This window comes from Rutilus rutilus (assembly GCF_951802725.1).
Source record: "Rutilus rutilus genome assembly, chromosome: 9".
Classification (NCBI taxonomy): Eukaryota; Metazoa; Chordata; class Actinopteri; order Cypriniformes; family Leuciscidae; genus Rutilus; species Rutilus rutilus.
Genome location: NC_140223.1, coordinates 24,023,483 through 24,044,026, shown reverse-complemented (window position 1 = coordinate 24,044,026; position 20,544 = coordinate 24,023,483). Strand labels below are relative to the sequence as shown.

General features: G+C 46.2%; 1 protein-coding gene across 1 annotated transcript; it reads left to right on the top strand.

Annotated features, from left to right (window-relative positions):
- Positions 1 to 19,039: 19,039 nt before the first annotated feature.
- On the top strand, positions 19,040 to 19,975 carry LOC311297349 (olfactory receptor 52B2-like; the record flags this gene model as incomplete). The annotated part of the gene is made up of 1 exon (XM_084419598.1): positions 19,040 to 19,975. One exon carries the CDS (start codon positions 19,040 to 19,042, stop codon positions 19,973 to 19,975), a length of 936 nt encoding a protein of 311 aa, XP_084275724.1.
- Between the last annotated feature and the right edge of the window lie 569 nt (positions 19,976 to 20,544).

Below are 20,544 nucleotides of genomic sequence, written 5' to 3'. Positions count from 1 at the left end.
TATGGGAGTGAATAGAGCCTGTGTAGGGTCAGAGGTCACTCTTCTGCTGGAACTAGACTCGCGTATGGCCGTTACCAGAAGTCAGTGATTATAGTTTATATGGAGCTTCAAAAACGTCTCGGTTACTAATGTAACCCTCGCTCCCTGAAGGAGGGAACGGGAGACGTAATGTCGACGTGACGACGTAATTGGGATCACTTCAGGGAGCCCTATCAACTTCGAGTGTCTACAGAACGAGCCAATGAACGTTGGCGTGCGTGAATTGCGTCACGCGCCCCCGCCCGCATCGCGGGTATAAGCAGGAAGCGGGCGCACGCACACATTGTTTTTCGCTGAGGAGCCGAGATTTGTGACGGCCATGCAGCGATAGTCAGCAACGGTGGCGACGGGACGTTACGTCTCCCGTTCCCTCCTTCAGGGAACGAGGGTTACATTAGTAACCGAGACGTAATTGGGATCCCATGGAAAACACCACGGTTGCTGCCACATCCAGAGCTCTACGCAAGACTCTCAGACCCCCAACTGCTGGGGCGGAAGACCTGCGTAGAGGGAGTTCAACTGCTGTTCCATTACACCCCACACAGTGGAACTCTTGGATAACACTGGGAAAGCGTGCCTTTCCAGGGGAAGGACGCTGCGCAGCCACATCCTGCCCGAAGGGAGGTAACATGTGGAGAATACACATATGGACTGGCCGAAGGGGCAGTGCAACATATGGAATGTCACTGGGGTCACCCGAAGGGGGAGACACACCGGACAGTGACGGCAGAGCAGACACTGCCAAGGGAAAGACACGGGCTCACCGCAGGGAGCTGGTCGTGGAAGAATACGCATATCACACATATGGAACCCAGCCTAGCACAAGTTACACAACCTACGAGCACTAGGCCTGGCGTCGGACGCTCCGCAACGTCCAACTGCCGAAGGGGTGCGGAGGAACTCACAGGGTTCGCCTAAGCGGGGAACTCGACTGGAGCAAAAAGCGCACGTATCCGTTCCGAGGAAGGCAATGGCGCAGCAAGCCGACACTAGAGCGGGAACTTCGGTGTTACCGGCTGGTAGAAGCGAGCACACAGGAAGAAACCGGCTCAACACGTAGGCTATAAAACCTAGCGAATGTGTTAGGTGTCGCCTAGCCCGCAGCTCTACAGATGTCTGTTAGCGAGGCACCGTGTGCCAGCGCCCAGGAAGAAGCGACACCCCTAGTGGAGTGGGCTTTCAACCCGGGCGGGCAGGGCACGCCTTGGGCTTCGTAAGCCAAGGCGATGGCATCCAATATCCAGTGAGCCATCCTCTGCTTGGAGACAGCCTTTCCCTTCTGCTGGCCTCCGTAACAGACGAAGAGCTGATCTGAGGTCCTGAGGCTTTGCGTTCTGTCCACGTACAGACGCAGAGCGGGAACGGGACAGAGAAAAGCCAGGGCTGGGTCTGCCTCCTCCGAAGGCAGCGCTTGCAGGTTCACTACCTGGTCCCGGAAGGGAGTGGTAGGAACCTTGGGCACGTATCCGGGCCGGGGTCTCAGGATCACGTGAGAGTTATCCGGGCCGAATTCTAGGCACGATTTGTCGACCAAAAATGCATGCAGGTCCCCTACTCTCTTGATAGAGGCCAATGCAACCAGGAGTACTGTCTTACAGGACAGGATTTTTAACTCAGCTGATTGCAGAGGCTCAAAGGGTGGTCTCTGAAGTGCCGAAAGGACCAGAGACAAATCCCAAGAGGGTATAGAGAGTGGGCGAGGAGGATTCAGTCTCCTCGCTCCCCTCGGGAACCTGACGATCAGGTCGTGCTTCCCCAAAGACTTACCATCAGCAGCATCGTGATGTGCAGCAATAGTGGCAACATACACTTTAAGGGTGGAGGGAGACAGCCTTCGCTCCAGCCCTTCTTGCAGGAAGGAAAGCACGGCTCTGATCGAGCAAGATCGGGGGTTCTCCCTGTGAGAGGAGCACCAGTCAATGAACAGGTTCCACTTCAACACATAGAGGCGCCTCGTAGAGGGGGCTCTAGCGGAAGTGATGGTGTCAACTACCGCAGGGGGTAGATCACCTAGAACCTCCGCGTCCCGTCCAGGGACCAGACATGGAGTTTCCAGAGGTCTGGACGCGTGTGCCATAGGGTGCCCCGTCTCTGAGAGAGCAGGTCCTCTCTCAGAGGGATGGGCCAGGGAGGGGCTGTCGCGAGGAGCACTAGTTCCGGGAACCAGGTCCGGTTGGGCCAATACGGCGCAACTAGCAAGACCTGCTCCTCGTCCTCCCTGACTTTGCACAAGGTCTGTGCAAGAAGGCTCACTGGGGGAAACGCATACTTGCGTAGGCCCCGGGGCCAGCTGTGTGCCAGAGCATCCATGCCGAGGGTCCCCTCGGTCAGGGAATAGAACAACTGGCAGTGAGACGTGTCCGGGGCGGCAAACAGATCTACCTGTGCGGTCCCGAAGCGCCTGAAAATCAGCTGGACCACCTGGGGATGGAGTCGCCATTCTCCCGGTAGCACCTGCTGCCGTGAGAGCTCGTCGGCTGCACGGTTGAGCAGGCCCGGAATGAAAACAGCACGAAGCGACCTCAGATGCTTCTGACTCCAGAGGAGGAGATGGCGGGCGAGTTGTGACATGCGGCGGGAGTGTAGACCACCTTGGCGGTTGATGTACGCAACGGTCGCAGTGCTGTCCGTACGGACCAGTACGTGCTTGCCAAGAAGCAGCATTTTGAAGCGGCTCAGTGCAAGACGTACTACTAACAACTCGAGGCAGTTGATGTGCCAATGCAGTTGAGGCCCCGTCCACAGACCTGAAGCTGCATGCCCGTTGTACGTGGCCACCCAGCCGGTGGCAGAGGCATCCGTGGAGACCACAGAGTGCCTGGACACTTGTTCCAGGGGAACACCTTCCCGCAGGAACGAAGGTGGGCCGCTCTGCCACGGCCATCTCGGGACTCGATCGTGGAGCCAGTGTTGGAGTGGCCTCATATGCAGCAATCCGAGCGGCGTAACCACGGCTGCAGATGAAAAAAAGTTTCAGTGGTGCCGCTGTTCTGCGTCTGAGCGTCCTCACGCAGTTCAACACTGACTGGACACGGGCCTCTGTGAGGCGCACTGTCATGTTGATCGAGTCCAACTCCATACCGAGAAAAGAGATCCTCTGCCCGGGGGTGAGTTTGCTCTTTTCCCAGTTGACCCGAAGCCCTAGGTGGCTGAGGTGACTGAGCACCATGTCCCTGTGTTCGCACAACTGCTCTCTCGACTGGGCCAGAATAAGCCAGTCGTCGAGATAGTTGAGGATGCGAACACCACGCGCGCACATGGGAGCAATGGCCGCCTCCGTGACTTTCGTGAAGACGCGGGGCAACAGGGCCAGCCCGAAGGGTAAGACCTTGTACTGATATGCCCGTCCCTTGAACGCAAAGCGAAGAAACGGTCTGTGTCGAGGGAGAATCAAGACATGAAAGTACGCGTCCTTCAGGTCGATCGCTGCAAACCAATCTTGGGGACGGATGCACTTGAAAATGCGTTTCTGCGTAAGCACCTTGAACGGTAGCCTGTGAAGGGACCGGTTCAGGACGCGCAGGTCCAAGATTGGTCGTAACCCACCACCTCTCTTGGGTACAATGAAGTACGGGCTGTAGAAGGGCTCGATCGCGTCCTTCGCCAGTAGGACTGCGATCTCTGCCCTGAGCACAGGGGCACTGTCCGCCAGAACACAGGTGAACAGAATGCCCTTGAAAGCAGGAGGGCGTCGGGCGAACTGAATCGCATAGCCGAGTCTGATGGTACGGATGAGCCAGCGAGACGGGCTGGGAAGCGTTAACCAGGCTCCCAGAGACCGAGCAAGCGGGACCAACGGCACCACAGACGTACCCGAGGTGGGGTAGCGCGGCGGAATGCAGGGACCCGACTCGGACGGCACAGCGGCCCGAAGTGGGGTCTAAGTGTGTGGTGCAACACATACCTGCTTCCGACGAAGGGCAGAGTGAGTGTGCGGAGGCGTCAGAGCATCCAGGACACAGCCACTGCTGCCCGCTGGCGATGAAAGAAGGGCTCGGGAGTGACAAGGCATGGTGTCAGTGGCGGAACAAAAAGAAAAGGAAACAAAAGATTCTCCGCCCGGCCCTCCACCGGGGGAAGGAGTGGCGCGTTCGCCATCTCCTGAAGAGCAACTTGATCCACCGGCTTCCTACGGCTTGCTCCACGCTGAGGCCTGGATGGTTGCTGCTGCTGGGGCTTAGCGGGAGCGTAGGACGACGCAGAAGGCCGACCTCGGCGACGAGTAGACGGAGGGGGGGGATGTGCCAGATGGCCTCCGTCTGCTTCTGTGCAGCCGAGAACTGCTGGGCAAAGCTCTCGACCGCGTCGCCGAACAACCCAACCTGGGAAAGAGGGGTATCCAGGAACTGATATTTATCGGTGTCACTCATATCCGCCAGGTTGAGCCAAAGGTGGCGCTCCTGGACCACCAAGGTGGACATCGCCTGACCAACTGAACGTGTGGTTTCCTTCGTCGCCCGGAGGGCGAGGTCGGTTGCCACACGGAGCTCCCGAAAGAGCTCTGGGTCAGAACCACCCTCGTTCATGTCCATGAGCGCCTGGGCCTGGTGGACCTGCAAGAGCGCCATGGCATGGAGGGCGGAAGCAGCCTGTCCACAGGCCTTGTAAGCCTTCGCCATTAGACCGGACGAAAACTTACAGGCCTTGGACGGGAGGCGTGGATTACCATGCCCCCACGGAAGAATTTTTTTAAAAATAACCCCTGAAATGATGACTTCTGGTGAATATTGTGGAAACTAATTTATACATTTAGATAAATATATTTCATACATTATAGCATATTATAATACAACTTAGTAGGCCTATATATTTATAGAATAGCAAAGTAACGTTAGGCCTAATCAATATACAAGACTGAACGACATAGATGTGAAATAAAAAGGCTATCATGATCATTTTGCCAACCATGGATTTGTTTAGTTTATAATACGTTTTATTTTTAACTTAAACATACAATAACATTCAAAACTCACCGGCTTAGACTGCATTTGAAGAAAAATAAACACAACAATTTCCTGTAGCCTTGTGCGAACTTATTCAATAGAATTAGACTTCTAGAATGTTCTTTCCAGTGCAAAAAAATAATATTTTTAATTTAATTAGACAACATTTTAAGGAAGTGTAGTGCAAATATCTTTATATAATTATACTTCCATTATAGTTAACTTTCTTTCCAGTGCAAAACAATAATACATAAAAAAAACAGCTAATAAAGAAAATATAAAATATTGCACTCAAATACTGCATTCAAGCAATACAACACCTGTATACGTATATTTTTGTGCTCTTTTCTTTTTCAACGGCTGCTCGGAGGTAGTCTTTTTTACATTTCCCGCTGTTGTCACTTGTCGTCATCGTTGCTACGATACGTGACTCACAATGACTGAAACGACCAATTAAAAGGGCATTCTCTGATGATCTTCCAAGATGTTAAAAACGCTACGTTGATCATAGACAAACGGAGAGAAATTAGTATCTACCGCACCGTCGGTTTTTTTTCTTATCATAGCCTACAAATGTCTTCGTTCATAGTGTGACATATATTAGAAGCTATGTGTCTGTCATGGATTTGCACTGAATTGATTCTCAAAAATCAGTTCAATACGGAACAAGACTTTTATGTGTCAAATACGGGACGATTCCGTATTATACGGAACGGTTGGCAAGCATAAACACAGGTAACTATGGTAACAGTTGTTTATTCACAGGTAGCAGAGAGCAAGCGAGATAAGCAGGTGAGTGTTCAGCATATAGATCGTTTGGTAGACTTAACTTGAGTTATAACAGTCTGTGTGTTTCTTGCAGGTGCGGTGACGATTATCTGGAAACGAGGAAGACTAAGGAGGATGAAGAGAAGTGATCGTAGCAGGTAAATAGTGCAGGTAAGTAGTACGGGTAAGGAGCCAGGTAAGTTGTACAGCTGGTAAGAACAAGACCAGATGATTTGGGAAGGGACAGGTGACTGCTACTGTTTGATAATGACAGCATTTTAGCAGATTTCTTTTGGCCGTAAAGCAGTTGTTTACATCGCGAGACCTGATATCACGCGATACTTCCTGACGCGGCGGCCGGTGGCCCGCCGCCCCAAAGTTGCAAGTGCGTATTTTCCGCTCACGGGCACAAGGGGGGTGCGAAACGACCACCATTCAACCCGAAATAAGTATTATAACCATTCCAATGACTCCGAAGCTGTTCAGTTAAGGTAAAAAAGTTACTTAGTTCACCTTTAACTGCATACTATAATGGACAGTATTATCATGATATACATTACTATACAAAATGCACAAGAACAAATACAGAGTACATATTTAAAATTCATATACATTTTAAATGATGCAATGATCCTTTGAACAGTTCCTGTTACATTACAAGTAACAAAACAGTTCTCTCATCATTTACTCACCTTCATGCCATCCCAGATGTATATGACTTTCTTTCTTCACATAAACAAACAAAGATTTTTAAGTCCATATAATACAAGTGGATTGTAACCCATGTACGTATGACAGTTGGTTGGAAGTGATTTTTAATAGTTAAAACAGTTTACATTATTAGTATTTTTCTTAGCCTATTGTTTCACTTCAGAAGGCATTGATTCATCCACTGAGGTCGCTTGGACATCACGGTCACTGTGTGTGGTTTTTATAGGAAATAAATGTGGACACAGAAAAAGCATTTTGTTACTCATAATAGCTACATATAATAGCTTTATCAGTCGTCTTTATCACACAAAAGTAATCAGAATAAATATTGCGACCAGGGCAATACTTAAATAATTGAGTGTTGTAAGAAATTGTAGCCTGCCGAGACCCAGATTCCACTCCTAAATATATTTTAGAATGAGCTCATCCCAAAATGGCTTAATTATCATAGAGATTAAGGCAGTTAAGTTATATTGTTTCTTGACCATTTGGGTTGATCACATCCTGAGAAAATGGTAGTCAATTGTAGGACTGGGTGTGGAACACAGAGAACCTTCTCAGACAATGGGGTGTCTCAACTTCATTAACATCCAGACCACAGCTGTTACAACAAGGGCAACTTAATTTACATTAAGAGTTGTAAACTGTAACAGGATAAAAGGTTTCAGATTTGGATGTTCTGGGTTCATTCTGACGCCAGTGAACCCAAGGTGCTTTGTGTACCTTTCCACTGCTATGCTGTAATAAACTTCATTTTTGAGATCTTCGACGTCCATATCATTTTTTCTTACAGTGTTTACATATTATGAACAGAGACGTGGTCTGTGGTCAAGTCGTGGCTCTCCTCTTTCAAAGACTCTGCATTAAATTCAGGTTTAAATAGCTTTATTGGCATTGTATGAGCCATATTCATTTTGTATTTTATGTAATTTTGTCCTGTGCCACTAGGGGGCTGTATGTGCTTTGTGGCTCAGCTGATCTCGGATCAGCCCGGGTAGGCCATTTAACTTAGAGGAAACCCAGACACAGGTGTTGCTGATTGGGAAGCAAACAGTTTCCGACTGTGCCCAGTGTCTTTGTGCCTTGCCTTTGTGGTGAACAATTCGGTTTGTTGTTTTTGTTATATGTATTATGAGTTAAGATATTGCCGCTGTATGATATATGGAGGAAAATAAACTTGCTAGATAATACTTAACATTACTGAATTTTCCGTTTGTTTTGTGTGAGGTTGCACGGGCACACGTCTAAAATTAATCCGTTTAGCAACCAGTACTAGACTTCGTTTAGGACTTAGTCAGTACATTTAGGTCGAAAACTGCTTCAATTTGGATGATCATTCATCGTGAGGACGCGGACCTGTTATACTATTGTGGATTTAACGGTGTTCGTTTGGAAACCACGGATGTGAGGTGGGCAAATGTTTGGAGTTGCCGATTGCTCAAAGGAGCTGCACCAGAGTGAGCTAAAGGGTCAACGGAATACCAGCATTATCACATCGGGACACCATTCATCAAAGCCGGCCAACGCTCTATTGGGGTACGTGGTGATCAGCGCTGATATTATGAATGGCCATGGTAATTTGTGTGCACACATTCGCGTAAAACCAATGCATTGGTAGTAAACTCACAACCGTCTAAAAATAACTTTGCGCGTCTAGACTAATTGTTGCGCAACACAAAACTATTTTGCGTGCTTATTGAATAATAAGCCAATTCACTTTTTCGTTGTCATTATGGCAGAAAAGGAAAAAGGCCAACTTGGCCATGAGACTGAACTTTGTGTGGGTGTAGGGGTAAAATCTGTAACTGAAAAACGTGTGGTTAAATTAACACCCAAAGCTTTGTTGGAAAAAATAAGCACTTTAGAAAAGGAAAGAAAGTCTAAATTTAGTAAACTGTTGAATGCAAAAAATTCTATTGCTAAATTGATGGGTGATAAAGAGCATGTAAATGAGGTTGAACATGAATTTAACACGTTCAATAAGTTGTGTGATGAGATAAAGCATGTACATACATCTTTATTGGGTTTATTGCCTGTTGATGAAGCAAACAAACATGAAATATGGTACCAAGCTAAAATGTTGAGTTTCAATGAGTTTTTTGTGGGTACAAATCAATGGTTGTATGACACTAAAGCTTGTTCAGTTACCAAAGTGGATGATGATCATGATGATTTGCCGGGTCAAATTGAAACTCAAACTGTTGATGTCAATGCTGAAAATGGAAATGAGGTTGATGCCAGCAATGGAAGAGGAGCTGCTGGTGGAAAGGATGAGGAAGAGGAGGATCAGATTCAACCTCAAGACAGCATTTCAAACGTGCAGTCAAGGCACCATGGTTCAAGTAGCGGATCCTCCAGTAGCAGATCCTCCACTTCTTCAGCCAGACGCAGTGCGAAGGCGGAACAGGCTGCGCTCTTGGCTCGAGCTGCTGCCTTAAAGGATAAGCATGCATTGGAGGAGCAGGAGCTCATTTTGAGGAGAAAAAGGGAGCAGCTTGAGCTGGACATTGAGATAGCTGCCACTTCTGCTAAGCTAGCAGTGCTACAGGTTGGTAGCAGCGTCCATTCAAGGCAAGCTGATGGAATGGCTTCCTATATCAGGAAAGGGGCTAGATCTAAGCTCCCGCCCACCTCTCTCAATCCACAGGCTTCCATATTTGTGCCTCTGCCTTCACAGCGACATGCATCTCTACCACTCCAAAGCAATGCTTCACCATTAGCCACGCCAACTATCTTGCCAAAGCCAACTGTCATTCAAGGCTCTCAAACCCCTCAGTTACAATCAAAGACAACCTTCAGTCAAAGCTTTCAACCCACTCTAGACCAACAAGTGTTTCAACCCCTGCAAAGCCAACATCAGACAGCAGGTCTCTACAATTTACTGCAACAACAGAATGACATAACAGCTCTCCTTGTCAAAATGCAAACGTTACAACTGCTGCCGCGCCGAGAAATTCCAATTTATGATGGAGATCCTCTAAGGTTCAATACATTTATAAAGGCATTTGAACACTGTGTGGAAGCAAAGACCAGCTGTAAAGGAGACTGTTTGTACTATCTTGAGCAATTTACTATGGGGCAGCCAAGGGATATTGTGCGCAGCTGCCTTCATATGACTGCAGATAAAGGATTTGATGTTGCCAAAAAATTGCTCAAGGAGCACTTTGGAAATGAGTTTAAGATAACAGAAGCCTACATGGAGAAGGTCACAGGATGGCCAAGTATCAAAGCTGAGGACCCCAAAGCGCTCAAAGCTTATGGACTCTTCCTCCGTGAGTGTTCCAACGCTATGGATGATCTTCAGTACTTGGAGGAACTTAACATGCCAGCAAACATAAAGATTCTGAGTCAGAAGCTTCCGTATAAACTCAGAGACAAGTGGAGAGCAAAGGCATGTGAGATACTGGAGAAAACTGGTCGAAGAGCACGATTTTCAGACATTGTGGAGTACATTGAACGCCAGGTCAGAATCACTTCAGATCCAGTCTTTGGTGACATACAGGACACTTCACCTGTTATCAAAGGAGCTACAAAAGCAAGTAAGTCTCAGGTGAAACCTCGGCTGGGAAGAAACAGCTTTGCAACACAGGTGGTCATTGAGGATGGATACAGCAAACCAGATAGTTACAAGAAGGAAAAGGCTCAGAACAAAGTGACATCCTTTACCAAGACTGATTCTATTTTCTGCCTGTATTGTGCTGCTGGTAATCATGTTTTGGAACAATGTTTTAAACTGGGAAGAAAGACACACAGGGAGAAACTGGACTATCTAAAGGAGAAAGGTTTGTGTTTCAGTTGTCTGTGCACAGGACACTTGAGTAAGAATTGCGACAGCCGCATCATTTGCAACAAGTGCAACCGAACGCATCCCAGTGTTTTGCACATAGGAGAGAAGGAAAGGGTTACTCAAAAGGATCAGAAGGATGGTGAGCAGAAAATTATTGAGCAGTCAAATACTTCTGACAGCTGTACAGCATCCTCCGCTTGTTGTCTTACAGGGGCTGGCCACTGCAATGGAATTCTTCCCATTTTGCCTGTTAAGGTGAAGTGCTTAAAGGGAAACAAGATTATTGAAACCTATGCTTTTCTGGACCCAGGGAGTACAGGAACTTTCTGCACCAGGAAACTCATTGATAAGTTGAACATGGAAGGACGCAAATGCAAGATTCATATCCGCACCTTGGGCCATAATAACGCAGTAGAAAGCTCCGTTGTTGACGGTTTGGAAATTTCTGGATTTTCTGGTGAGTGCTTCTATCCACTTTCCAAAGTGTGTACCCAGAAAGAGATGCCTGTCTCTACAGCCAACATAATGAGCGAAAGGGAGCTGAGAAAATGGCCTTATTTAGAGGATGTAAAAATTCCCCATATAAATGCTGATGTTGACCTGTTAATTGGCACAAATGCCTCCAAGTTGATGGAGCTTTGGGAGGTGATTAACAGTTGTGAAGGTGAAGGACCCTACGCGATCAGAACCCTACTGGGATGGGTAATAAATGGTCCATTACGGGGAAGTAGCGACTGTGGAAGTGACCACCCTTCAGTTTGTGCCAACAGAATTGCCATTGACAGAATTGAAGAACTGTTAACCAGCCAGTACAACTACGACTTCAATGAGCAAGCTTCTGCAGAACAGGAAGAAATGTCAAGGGAAGAAAAGAAGTTTGTAGAGATAATGGAAAGCTCTGCTCAGCTTCAAAACGGACACTACACGTTTCAAATGCCTTTCAAAGGGAAAGATGTTTCGATGCCGAACAACCTCGGTGTTGCCATGCAACGTGTTAGTGGTCTAAAAAGAAGACTTCAGAAAGACGCAAGCTTTCATGAAGAGTACAACAACTTTCTTGCTGATGTCATTAGCAATGGCTATGCCGAAGAAGTGCCGAAGCATCAGCTGGAAACGCCAACAGGGAAGGTGTGGTATATCCCGCACCACGGCGTGTACCATCCACGGAAAGGAAAGCTACGAGTGGTGTTTGACTGTGGAGCAGAGTACAAAGGGATCTCACTCAACAGTCAGCTCTTGCAAGGACCAAACCTCACCAGCTCGTTGGTTGGAGTTCTTATGAGGTTCAGACAGGAACAGGTGGCCATAATGGCGGACATAAAGGCTATGTTCCACCAGGTTAAGGTGGCAGAGAAACATCGGGACTATTTAAGATTCTTATGGTGGCCTCAAGGTAACCTGGAGGAAGGTCTTGTAGAGCATCGCATGACTGTCCATTTATTTGGAGCGGTTTCATCACCTAGTGTCGCCTGCCTTGCTCTTAGAAAAACCGCTGAAGACAATCAGGCCAACTTTCCAACAGAAGTGATTGAAACGGTCAACCGAAACTTCTATATGGATGACCTACTGAAGAGTCTACCCTCTAAAGAAGATGCAGTCATCATGGTTAAGAACCTTATAACCATTTGCGGCAGAGGAGGGTTTACCCTCACTCAATGGATTAGTAATAGTCGAGAAGTGCTGCAAAGCCTCCCAGAGGATCTCAAGTCCAAGAACCTGCATGAGCTTGATCTAGACAGGGATAAGCTGCCGTTGGACAGAGCTTTGGGTTTGCAGTGGTGTATCGAGACGGATACTTTCAAATTCAAGCTGAAAGTCAAAGAGAAGCCGGCAACCAAGCGAGGCATGCTATCTATCATCAGTTCCGTCTACGATCCATTGGGGTTCCTGGCACCTGTAGTACTCCCGGCCAAGCTGCTGTTGCAGGGGTTATGCAGGACAAAATGTGATTGGGACGATCCAATACCTCCAGCTTTCCAGCAGAAGTGGAACAAATGGCTGACAGATCTTGAGAAGGTGGCATATTTTAAGATCCACAGATGTGTGAAGCCTGCAGGATTTGGGAGGACTGTCAGCGCCCAATTGCATCACTTCGCCGACGCGAGCGAGAACGGCTATGGTACGGCTACTTACCTGAGGATGCAGAACGTGGATGAGAGGGTTCATGTTACTTTCTTATTTGGCAAAGCCCGAGTAGCCCCCCTGAAGACTGTCACTATTCCCCGTTTAGAGCTCACCGCTGCCGTTGTTGCAGTACGAGTGGATAAGATGCTTCAATCGGAACTCCAGTTTCCACTAAAGAAGACTTGCTTTTGGACTGACAGCACATCAGTTCTTAAGTACATAAAGAATGAGGACTGAAGATTTCAAACTTTTGTAACAAACAGGGTAACCACCATCAGGGACAACTCGGAAATTGAGCAGTGGAGATACGTTCCCACATCCCTGAACCCTGCTGACGATGCTTCACGTGGATTGAAGGCAGAAGATCTTATAAAACAAAGATGGATAGAAGGCCCAGAATTCCTATGGGAACCTGAAGAAACGTGGCCAACATTTCCTGTGGATATAAGTGTCACTGCCGACGACCCAGAAGTAAAGAGAAGTCTGACGGTCAATGCCATACTTGTTGACATCAATGCCACATCGCAACTGATGACCCATTTCTCTGATTGGCAAAGATTGAAAGTTGCAGTTGCGTGGCTCATTAAGCTGAAAGGAAGAGGATTTCTAGAAGGAGGACTTCTACGAGTTGGGGGACGGCTGAAAAAGGCAGCAATCCCTGAGGACATTAAACACCCCCTCATCTTGTCAAAGGACCAACATATCTCTGATCTTATCCTCCGTCATGTCCATTTACAGCTTGGACATGGAGGTAGAAATCATGTTCTTTCCGCTACAAGGAGAAAATACTGGATCACAAGTGGACCTACTGCAGTGAGGAAGATCATATCAAGATGCCTCATTTGTAAGCTCCATGGTGGAAAAACTGGTGAGCAAAAAATGGCAGACTTGCCAGAAGAGAGAATGGTTCCTGATCTACCACCGTTCACTAACGTTGGCGTAGATTACTTTGGGCCAGTTGACGTGAAAAGAGGGCGTAGCATCGTGAAAAGATATGGAGTATTATTCACTTGCATGGCAAGTAGGGCCGTGCACCTGGAAGTGGCCTATTCTCTTGACACAGACTCGTGCATCAACGCTTTGCGAAGGTTCATCTGTCGAAGAGGACAAGTCTCGCACTTGAGATCTGACAATGGCACCAACTTTGTGGGTGCAGAAAGGGAGCTGCGAGAAGCCTCAGCCTCTTTGAATCATGACCGCATTGAAAGAGCCTTGTCCAAGAAGGGAATCAAGTGGAGTTTTAACCCTCCAGCTGGGTCACATCACGGTGGCTCATGGGAGCGCATGATACGGATGATCAGGAAGATCTTGTGCTCTGTGCTCCGTCAGCAAACCTTGGATGACGAAGGGTTCCATACCGTGCTCTGTGAGGCTGAAGCTATGCTTAACGATCGCCCCATCACAGGACTGTCAGAGGATCCCAATGATCTTGAGGCGTTGACGCCAAACCATCTGCTACTCCTCAAAGGAAAACCAGTTCTCCCACCAGGACTGTTCGACAAAAGGGATGTTTACGCAAGAAGAAGGTGGAAACAAACCCAGTACATCTCGGATCTCTTTTGGAAGAGGTGGAGTACTTACCGCTTTTACAGGAGCGTCAAAAATGGAACCAGCAGAAGAGGAATTTTGTTCCTGGAGACCTGGTCATGGTTGCGGACTCCACAGCACCACGTGGGTCATGGATGCTAGGAAGAGTCCTGGAAACCTTCCCTGATAAGAGAGGTCTGGTACGTGTGGTTCGTTTGAAGACCAAGACAAACATCATTGAACGACCCATAACTAAAATATGCTTGCTTAATGAAGCTAAAGGGTAATTGGTTCCCATTTCATATGGGCTATATTTCGGTATTTATGGCTCTTTTGAATTTGGTGTAATTGCTCTGGCAGACGCAATTAGGGGCTGGAGTGTATGAGCCATATTCATTTTGTATTTTATGTAATTTTGTCCTGTGCCACTAGGGGGCTGTATGTGCTTTGTGGCTCAGCTGATCTCGGATCAGCCCGGGTAGGCCATTTAACTTAGAGGAAACCCAGACACAGGTGTTGCTGATTGGGAAGCAAACAGTTTTCGACTGTGCCCAGTGTCTTTGTGCCTTGCCTTTGTGGTGAACAATTCGGTTTGTTGTTTTTGTTATATGTATTATGAGTTAAGATATTGCCGCTGTATGATATATGGAGGAAAATAAACTTGCTAGATAATACTTAACATTACTGAATTTTCCGTTTGTTTTGTGTGAGGTTGCACGGGCACACGTCTAAAATTAATCCGTTTAGCAACCAGTACTAGACTTCGTTTAGGACTTAGTCAGTACAGGCATGGTAAAAAAAAAAGAAAAAAAAAAGGCTTTACATTGCCAAAGTTGAATCAGGCAGTGATTGACAGCGCTCTGGTCTAATGGCATCGGTCATTGTCTGATACAGTACTTTTTGTACTGTAGGCTACAGTACAGATACTGTACAGTAATCTAGCCCAAAGTTAGGCTGGCTGAGGGGAAATATGATCTAATAGAAGCAAATATGATCTAATCGAAGACTGTAACTGTATGTAGATAAACAAGTCATGTAATAATTGGGCTAACAGTTAAATCAAGACAACACTGCTGTGTAATGTTATGGGTTCTCACTGAGCTCTAAAATGCCTCTCCACCTGAAAAAGCAAGTACTGAATAATAAATAGTATTAGTATAGTATATTTAAAATAATAATAATAATAATCAGACTTAGCATACCACGAGTATCCAGTATCCTGATAGCGACGATGACTTACGATGATGTCATTCGTCTGTACTATTCCTTCTATAAGAAATCATCTCAAAAATGTAGTGTAGCAGCAAATAAATACAGATATAAACTTTATAGCAATAAAATGAAATAGAAAGCTGCGCTTACAGACGTTCACATCCACACATAAACACAACACTGACATCTTCACTTCCAGGTCAAGAAGCTGCCAATCAAAACTCAGTAGCCAATGAGAACACACTGCTGCTAGCCCCGCCCCCACAAGAGCTATGTGCCAGAACGGGAACGAAAACTCAGGGAGCATAAATGAAAACCTCAGAAGTGTAAATGAAAACTCTGGAAGCGCATTTGTAAATTCAGATCGAAAGATGAAAGAAAGAAAGATGAGAAACCGGTTAGCAAAACATGCATTTTATTAAAAACGAAGTAAAAAAATTTGCCTGCGATTTATTCTTTTTCAGTTTCAAAGATATTTTATTCCGTTTCAATTTATATTTTCATTAGATTCTTGAAAAGTTACGTTCATTATTATTGGCACAAAAGTAATTAGATAGAGCTGAAGGGTCTGGTGTTGATGAGGGTTTTGCAGCCTTGGCACCAACATAAATGGGAGTTCTCTTTCATCATCTTGTGTTCGAGATCCACCTATGGGAAGTGCATCCTTACCTGACCTCTGCAGAGGCATCCAATTGCTCCAAGTCTGGCTAGTAAGACAGAAGTGAGCAGCCTATGCCAGGTAAGGCCCCACCCCCTTATCTGAGGGCATATAACGCCTGCATGTGCTGCTATTCTCCAGTTGACATTCGCTTCTCACGATCTCTGCACTTACACAGTACGATTGGATTTACACTGCACATTTGCATGTCTTCAGGAGGACATATCGCCTGATCAGCCTCCACCAGATGTGACAGTCGTTCATTCAGCCGATTAGCTGTGTTCTGCATCCGGAGCTGCCCGCACTCTTGCTTTTCTCACCTGCTCCCCGCCACAGCTGCCCGCCACAGATTTTTTTTAGATTTTCACTGGTATGTCGCTGTCTAAATCTGCTGCTTCTCCGGGGAATAGCCTATCACGGGCCTGCCCGGCCGCGTGCGGTGCGCTGATCGCCGCTAAGGACCTTCACTCTTTCTGCGTGGTCTGCTTGGGCCTCAAACATGTTCAAGAACCCTTGGAGAACCCGGAGAATTGCAGTCAGTGCCTTGTGCTGTTCAGGAAGCTTTTGCGACACCGTCTTAAAATCGCAGCGACCCATTGTGCCGAGCTCAGCCTTTCTGACTCGGATGGGGGACACGGTGACGACGACATGCTACCGGGGGCCTCCCAGGACGCTACTTTACTTATTTGGGCTGACCAGCCCAATCCTGCGTTCCTCGAAGAGGACATCTTTACAGGCAATCTCCCACTCGCCAACGAATCGACCAGTTCCCGCCCTCTGGCGTTCCCCAGGACTACGCCCCCACTGCCTTGCCTCAGTCTATCCTCCTGGAAGTGTGTGAGCTAGCGGCCTCAACATTGAGTTGCCGGCTCCACAGAGCGCTACCAACCAGGAAAGGGACATTTACGACGGGAAAATGCTGGGAACCCCCTCCCGGTCCGAGGAAACAACTCTTTACCCTTCTCTACCCTTGTGGAAGGAGATCCTTACGGTTGCCGACCTCGTCCTCCGTAACGCTCGTCAGGCCGTCCAAGCCTGTGGGCGCTCTATGACGCTTTCTGTGGTGGGATAGCGCGCGCTCTGGCTTAACCTATTGGGCCTTCCTGACCGCGAGAAAAGGCTCATCATCGCGGGCGCTTCGGTAGAGCCTGGCCGGGCTCTCTTTGGCCCCGCCGTCGTATTGATGCAGCAAAGATGTGACGACAAAAAGGAGGAGGATGAGGCCTTCAAGTTATGCCTTTCTAGGAAGGCAACCCCACGGCAGGTGCCTCCTGTGCATTTGCCTAACCCCCCTGTCACGGGATGAAATTTTCATCAGGGCAAGGAAAGGCCCTGCAACAAAACACATAAAAAAAAACACAAAAACAAATTAAAACAAACGAATCAAATGAATTTGTTATGGAGAGAGGATCTCTCTGCGCAGAGAGAAATCATCTCCCTGCAGAGAGAGAAAATCTCTTTGAACCCCTGCATGTCGCCCCTAGTTTGTCCATTAGGGGGCGCCATTGCATCACAAATGAGCCAGCTGGGCGTACACAGCTCCGCTCCGGCTCGGGTGGGTACACTCGCAAGTCACGAATTGGCTTGGCAAACTGTTTCGGCTCCCGAGTGGGTGACGCGTAGAATAATGCAGGGCTACAGACTGCAGTTTGCAATAAAACCCCCGCATTTCAACGACGTTCACTCTTCACACACGGAGGAGAGCGCATATTCTGAAAGAGGAAATATCTTCCCTTCTAACAAGGGAGCGATTCAGGTGGTGCCCCCCAATCTGATGAATCAGGGATTTTATTCTCGTTATTTCCTGGTCCCAAAGAAGGATGGCTCTCTCCGCCCAATCTTGGACCTCTGTGTGTTGAACAAACATTTGAGGAAAAACTATTTCAGAATGTTAACTCATGGCTCGCTCGCCCGCACCATAAAATGGAACAACTGGTTCACATCGGTCGATCTGAAAGATGCTTTCTTCCACATAAGCATTTATCCACCACACAGGAAGTTTCTTCATTTCGCCTACCAAGGCACATGTTACGAATTCACTGTTCTGCCATTTGGGCTCTCATTAAGCCCTCTGAGTTTCTGTCTGTGTGCGGAGGCGGGCTTAGCACCCATGAGAATGTCAGGTCTGAGGATTTTGACATACATAGACGATTGGCTCATTATAGCCGAATCGGCGGAGAAAGTGTTGCAGGACACCTGCCGCGTGCTCGCGCACATCACATCTCTCGGGTTCAGGGTGAATGTGAACAAGAGCAATTTTACACCTAGTCAAAATGTGATTTTCCTGGGCTTGGAGTTGAACTCAGTCTCCATGCGAATGCGTCTCTCTCAAGAGGGCGCTCTCTCTCTAATGAAATGTCTGTCGCAGTTCAGAGTACAATAATGCACATGCCTCAGACTGCAGGGTCTTATGGCTTCATCCATATAGATTTTGCCGCTGGGACTCCTGAGAATGAGAGCGTCCATGAAATGTGTTTTGTCACTACATTTCAACCCGATACGCGATCTTTGCCGCTCTGTAACAGTGACGTGCGCCTGCTCGCTATTAGGCTTTATATGCCCTCAGGTAAGGGGTTGGGGCCTTACCTGGCATTGGCTGCGTGCTTCTGTCTGTCTAGCCAAACTTGGTGCAATTGGATGCTTCTGCTGAGGTCAGGTACGGATGCCCTTCCCATAGGTGGATCTCTCCACTCGATGTTTCAGAGAACCGGGGTTACGATAGTAACCTATTGTTTTCTGCCCAACTCCGTGAGTATAAATGATTAGCCTACAGGCGAATTCAACAGTGTTGAAGGATGATCACCTAAGGTGACTAAATACTACAAGTGCTTTTTTGAGGCATCAAGATGCAGTTTGTCTGAGCAACTTGTATTCTAATGAATGCATCTTTGAATTAATCTGAATAGTTTTATGAGATTATGCATGACAGTTAGTGCAAAAAGGCCTCATTATTACAAATCTCAACAACTTGTTTTAAGCAAATGGGTACAAACAATTATAATTGAAATTATACAGTGATGTACGTTATTAATCTGTTGACTAATATTCTTTAAGTTATTTTATTAAATATATAATAGCAAATTTAACCGTTGTTTAATGTTTGTTGCTTTTTTCAGGTTGTAGCCTGAGTAAAATGATCCAGAATATGGCAAGATGAAGGGATGAAACATATATGTTGGACACCAGCTTCTGGCAAGATTTTCACTACTGTTACTGTTATATAATTAACAGCTTGTTAGTGTCAGGCCGTAAATAGTAAGAACTTTCGCCATGTATCCAAATAGATCTGTCTTCTCACTGGTCTTGACTTTGCACTCTTTGGAACTGCCTGAGACGAACATTTACCCTGCATTGATATTTGGAGTAGCAACATACTTGTTTATCTTACTCTGCAATCTAACAATTATTATTACAATTTGCTTGAACAGAAATCTTCACAAACCAATGTACATACTGTTGCTTAACCTGCCTATCAATGATGCTTTGGGTGCTACAAGCCTTTTTCCTCAGCTGCTGTATAGTATATGGTCTCAGGACAGATCAATATTCTACTCTGCATGTTTGCTTCAAGGCTTTTTTGTACACCTGAATGGTGGAGCATCTTATCTTATTCTTACTGCTATGGCCTATATACAGATATATTGCTGCTACCCGTTGAGATATGGAGCCATTATGACAACCAATAACGTGGTGAAAATAATAACTGCAATGTGGCTTTTTAATTTTGCTGCTATAATTGTAGTTTTCTCTCTTCTAATACCTTACAGGATTTGCCAGACAAACATGACAGATCTTGTCTGCTATAAGACAGCATTAATGAAACTCTTATGTGATGGCACAGAGGTGAACAATATCTATGGGTTGTGTTGTATAGTTTTTTACCACGGACTTTCGCTCTCTGTTGTGGCATTTACATACATTCATATACTAATCACTTGTATTACTAATAAGCAGTCTGATGCAAAGATTAAGGCACTTCAGACATGTGGTACTCATTTGGTCGTCTTCCTTTTCTTAGAGTTTAACACTCTTTTTCCTCTTCTTGCACATCGATCTGAGAGTGTTCCTGCTCACCTGCGCAGGGTGTTTTCTATATCAGTTTTAGTGTTTCCTCCCCTTGTGAATCCACTCATTTATGGTTTTAAAACTAAAGAGATCAGACAGAAAATTCACACCTTTTTCAAAAACAAAATAAGCAGTGTCTAATGTAAACGGCTCCTTATGTGAAATATTGCGATATCATGTGTAACTTTTTCTGTTATACAAGCTGACTGCTTAATCCATTTATCATGTTATACCTATAAATACTCAAATAACATTTTGACAGACGCCCTTGTAGAAATGACTTTTTTTACAGGGATATTTGCTCCGAAAATAGGATAAAGTGAGTATTCATGCTGGTCATGTGATGATACCATCAGGGGATGACCTGCCTTATGTAAGATAAAAGCTTTTCTAGACTATACTGATTTAACTGCAATGCTCATGTGTGTACATAATTTTCAACATATTTGTACTATTCTTTTTTGTAAATGTAAATTTTATGTAGTGGCCATTTTTATTTTATTTTTATTTTAGTAATGCTTTGTTTTCTACTATTGAAATCACTAAAAACAACTTTTAAACTATTCATTGCCAGAGATGACAACCATAAGTTCACACAAACACACACACACACACACACACGTTAAGAAAATATATTCAGGAATAAAGGTCACCAAAACCTCAAATGTTTCAAATATGTTAATTTAAAAACCTGTTTTACAATGGCAAAT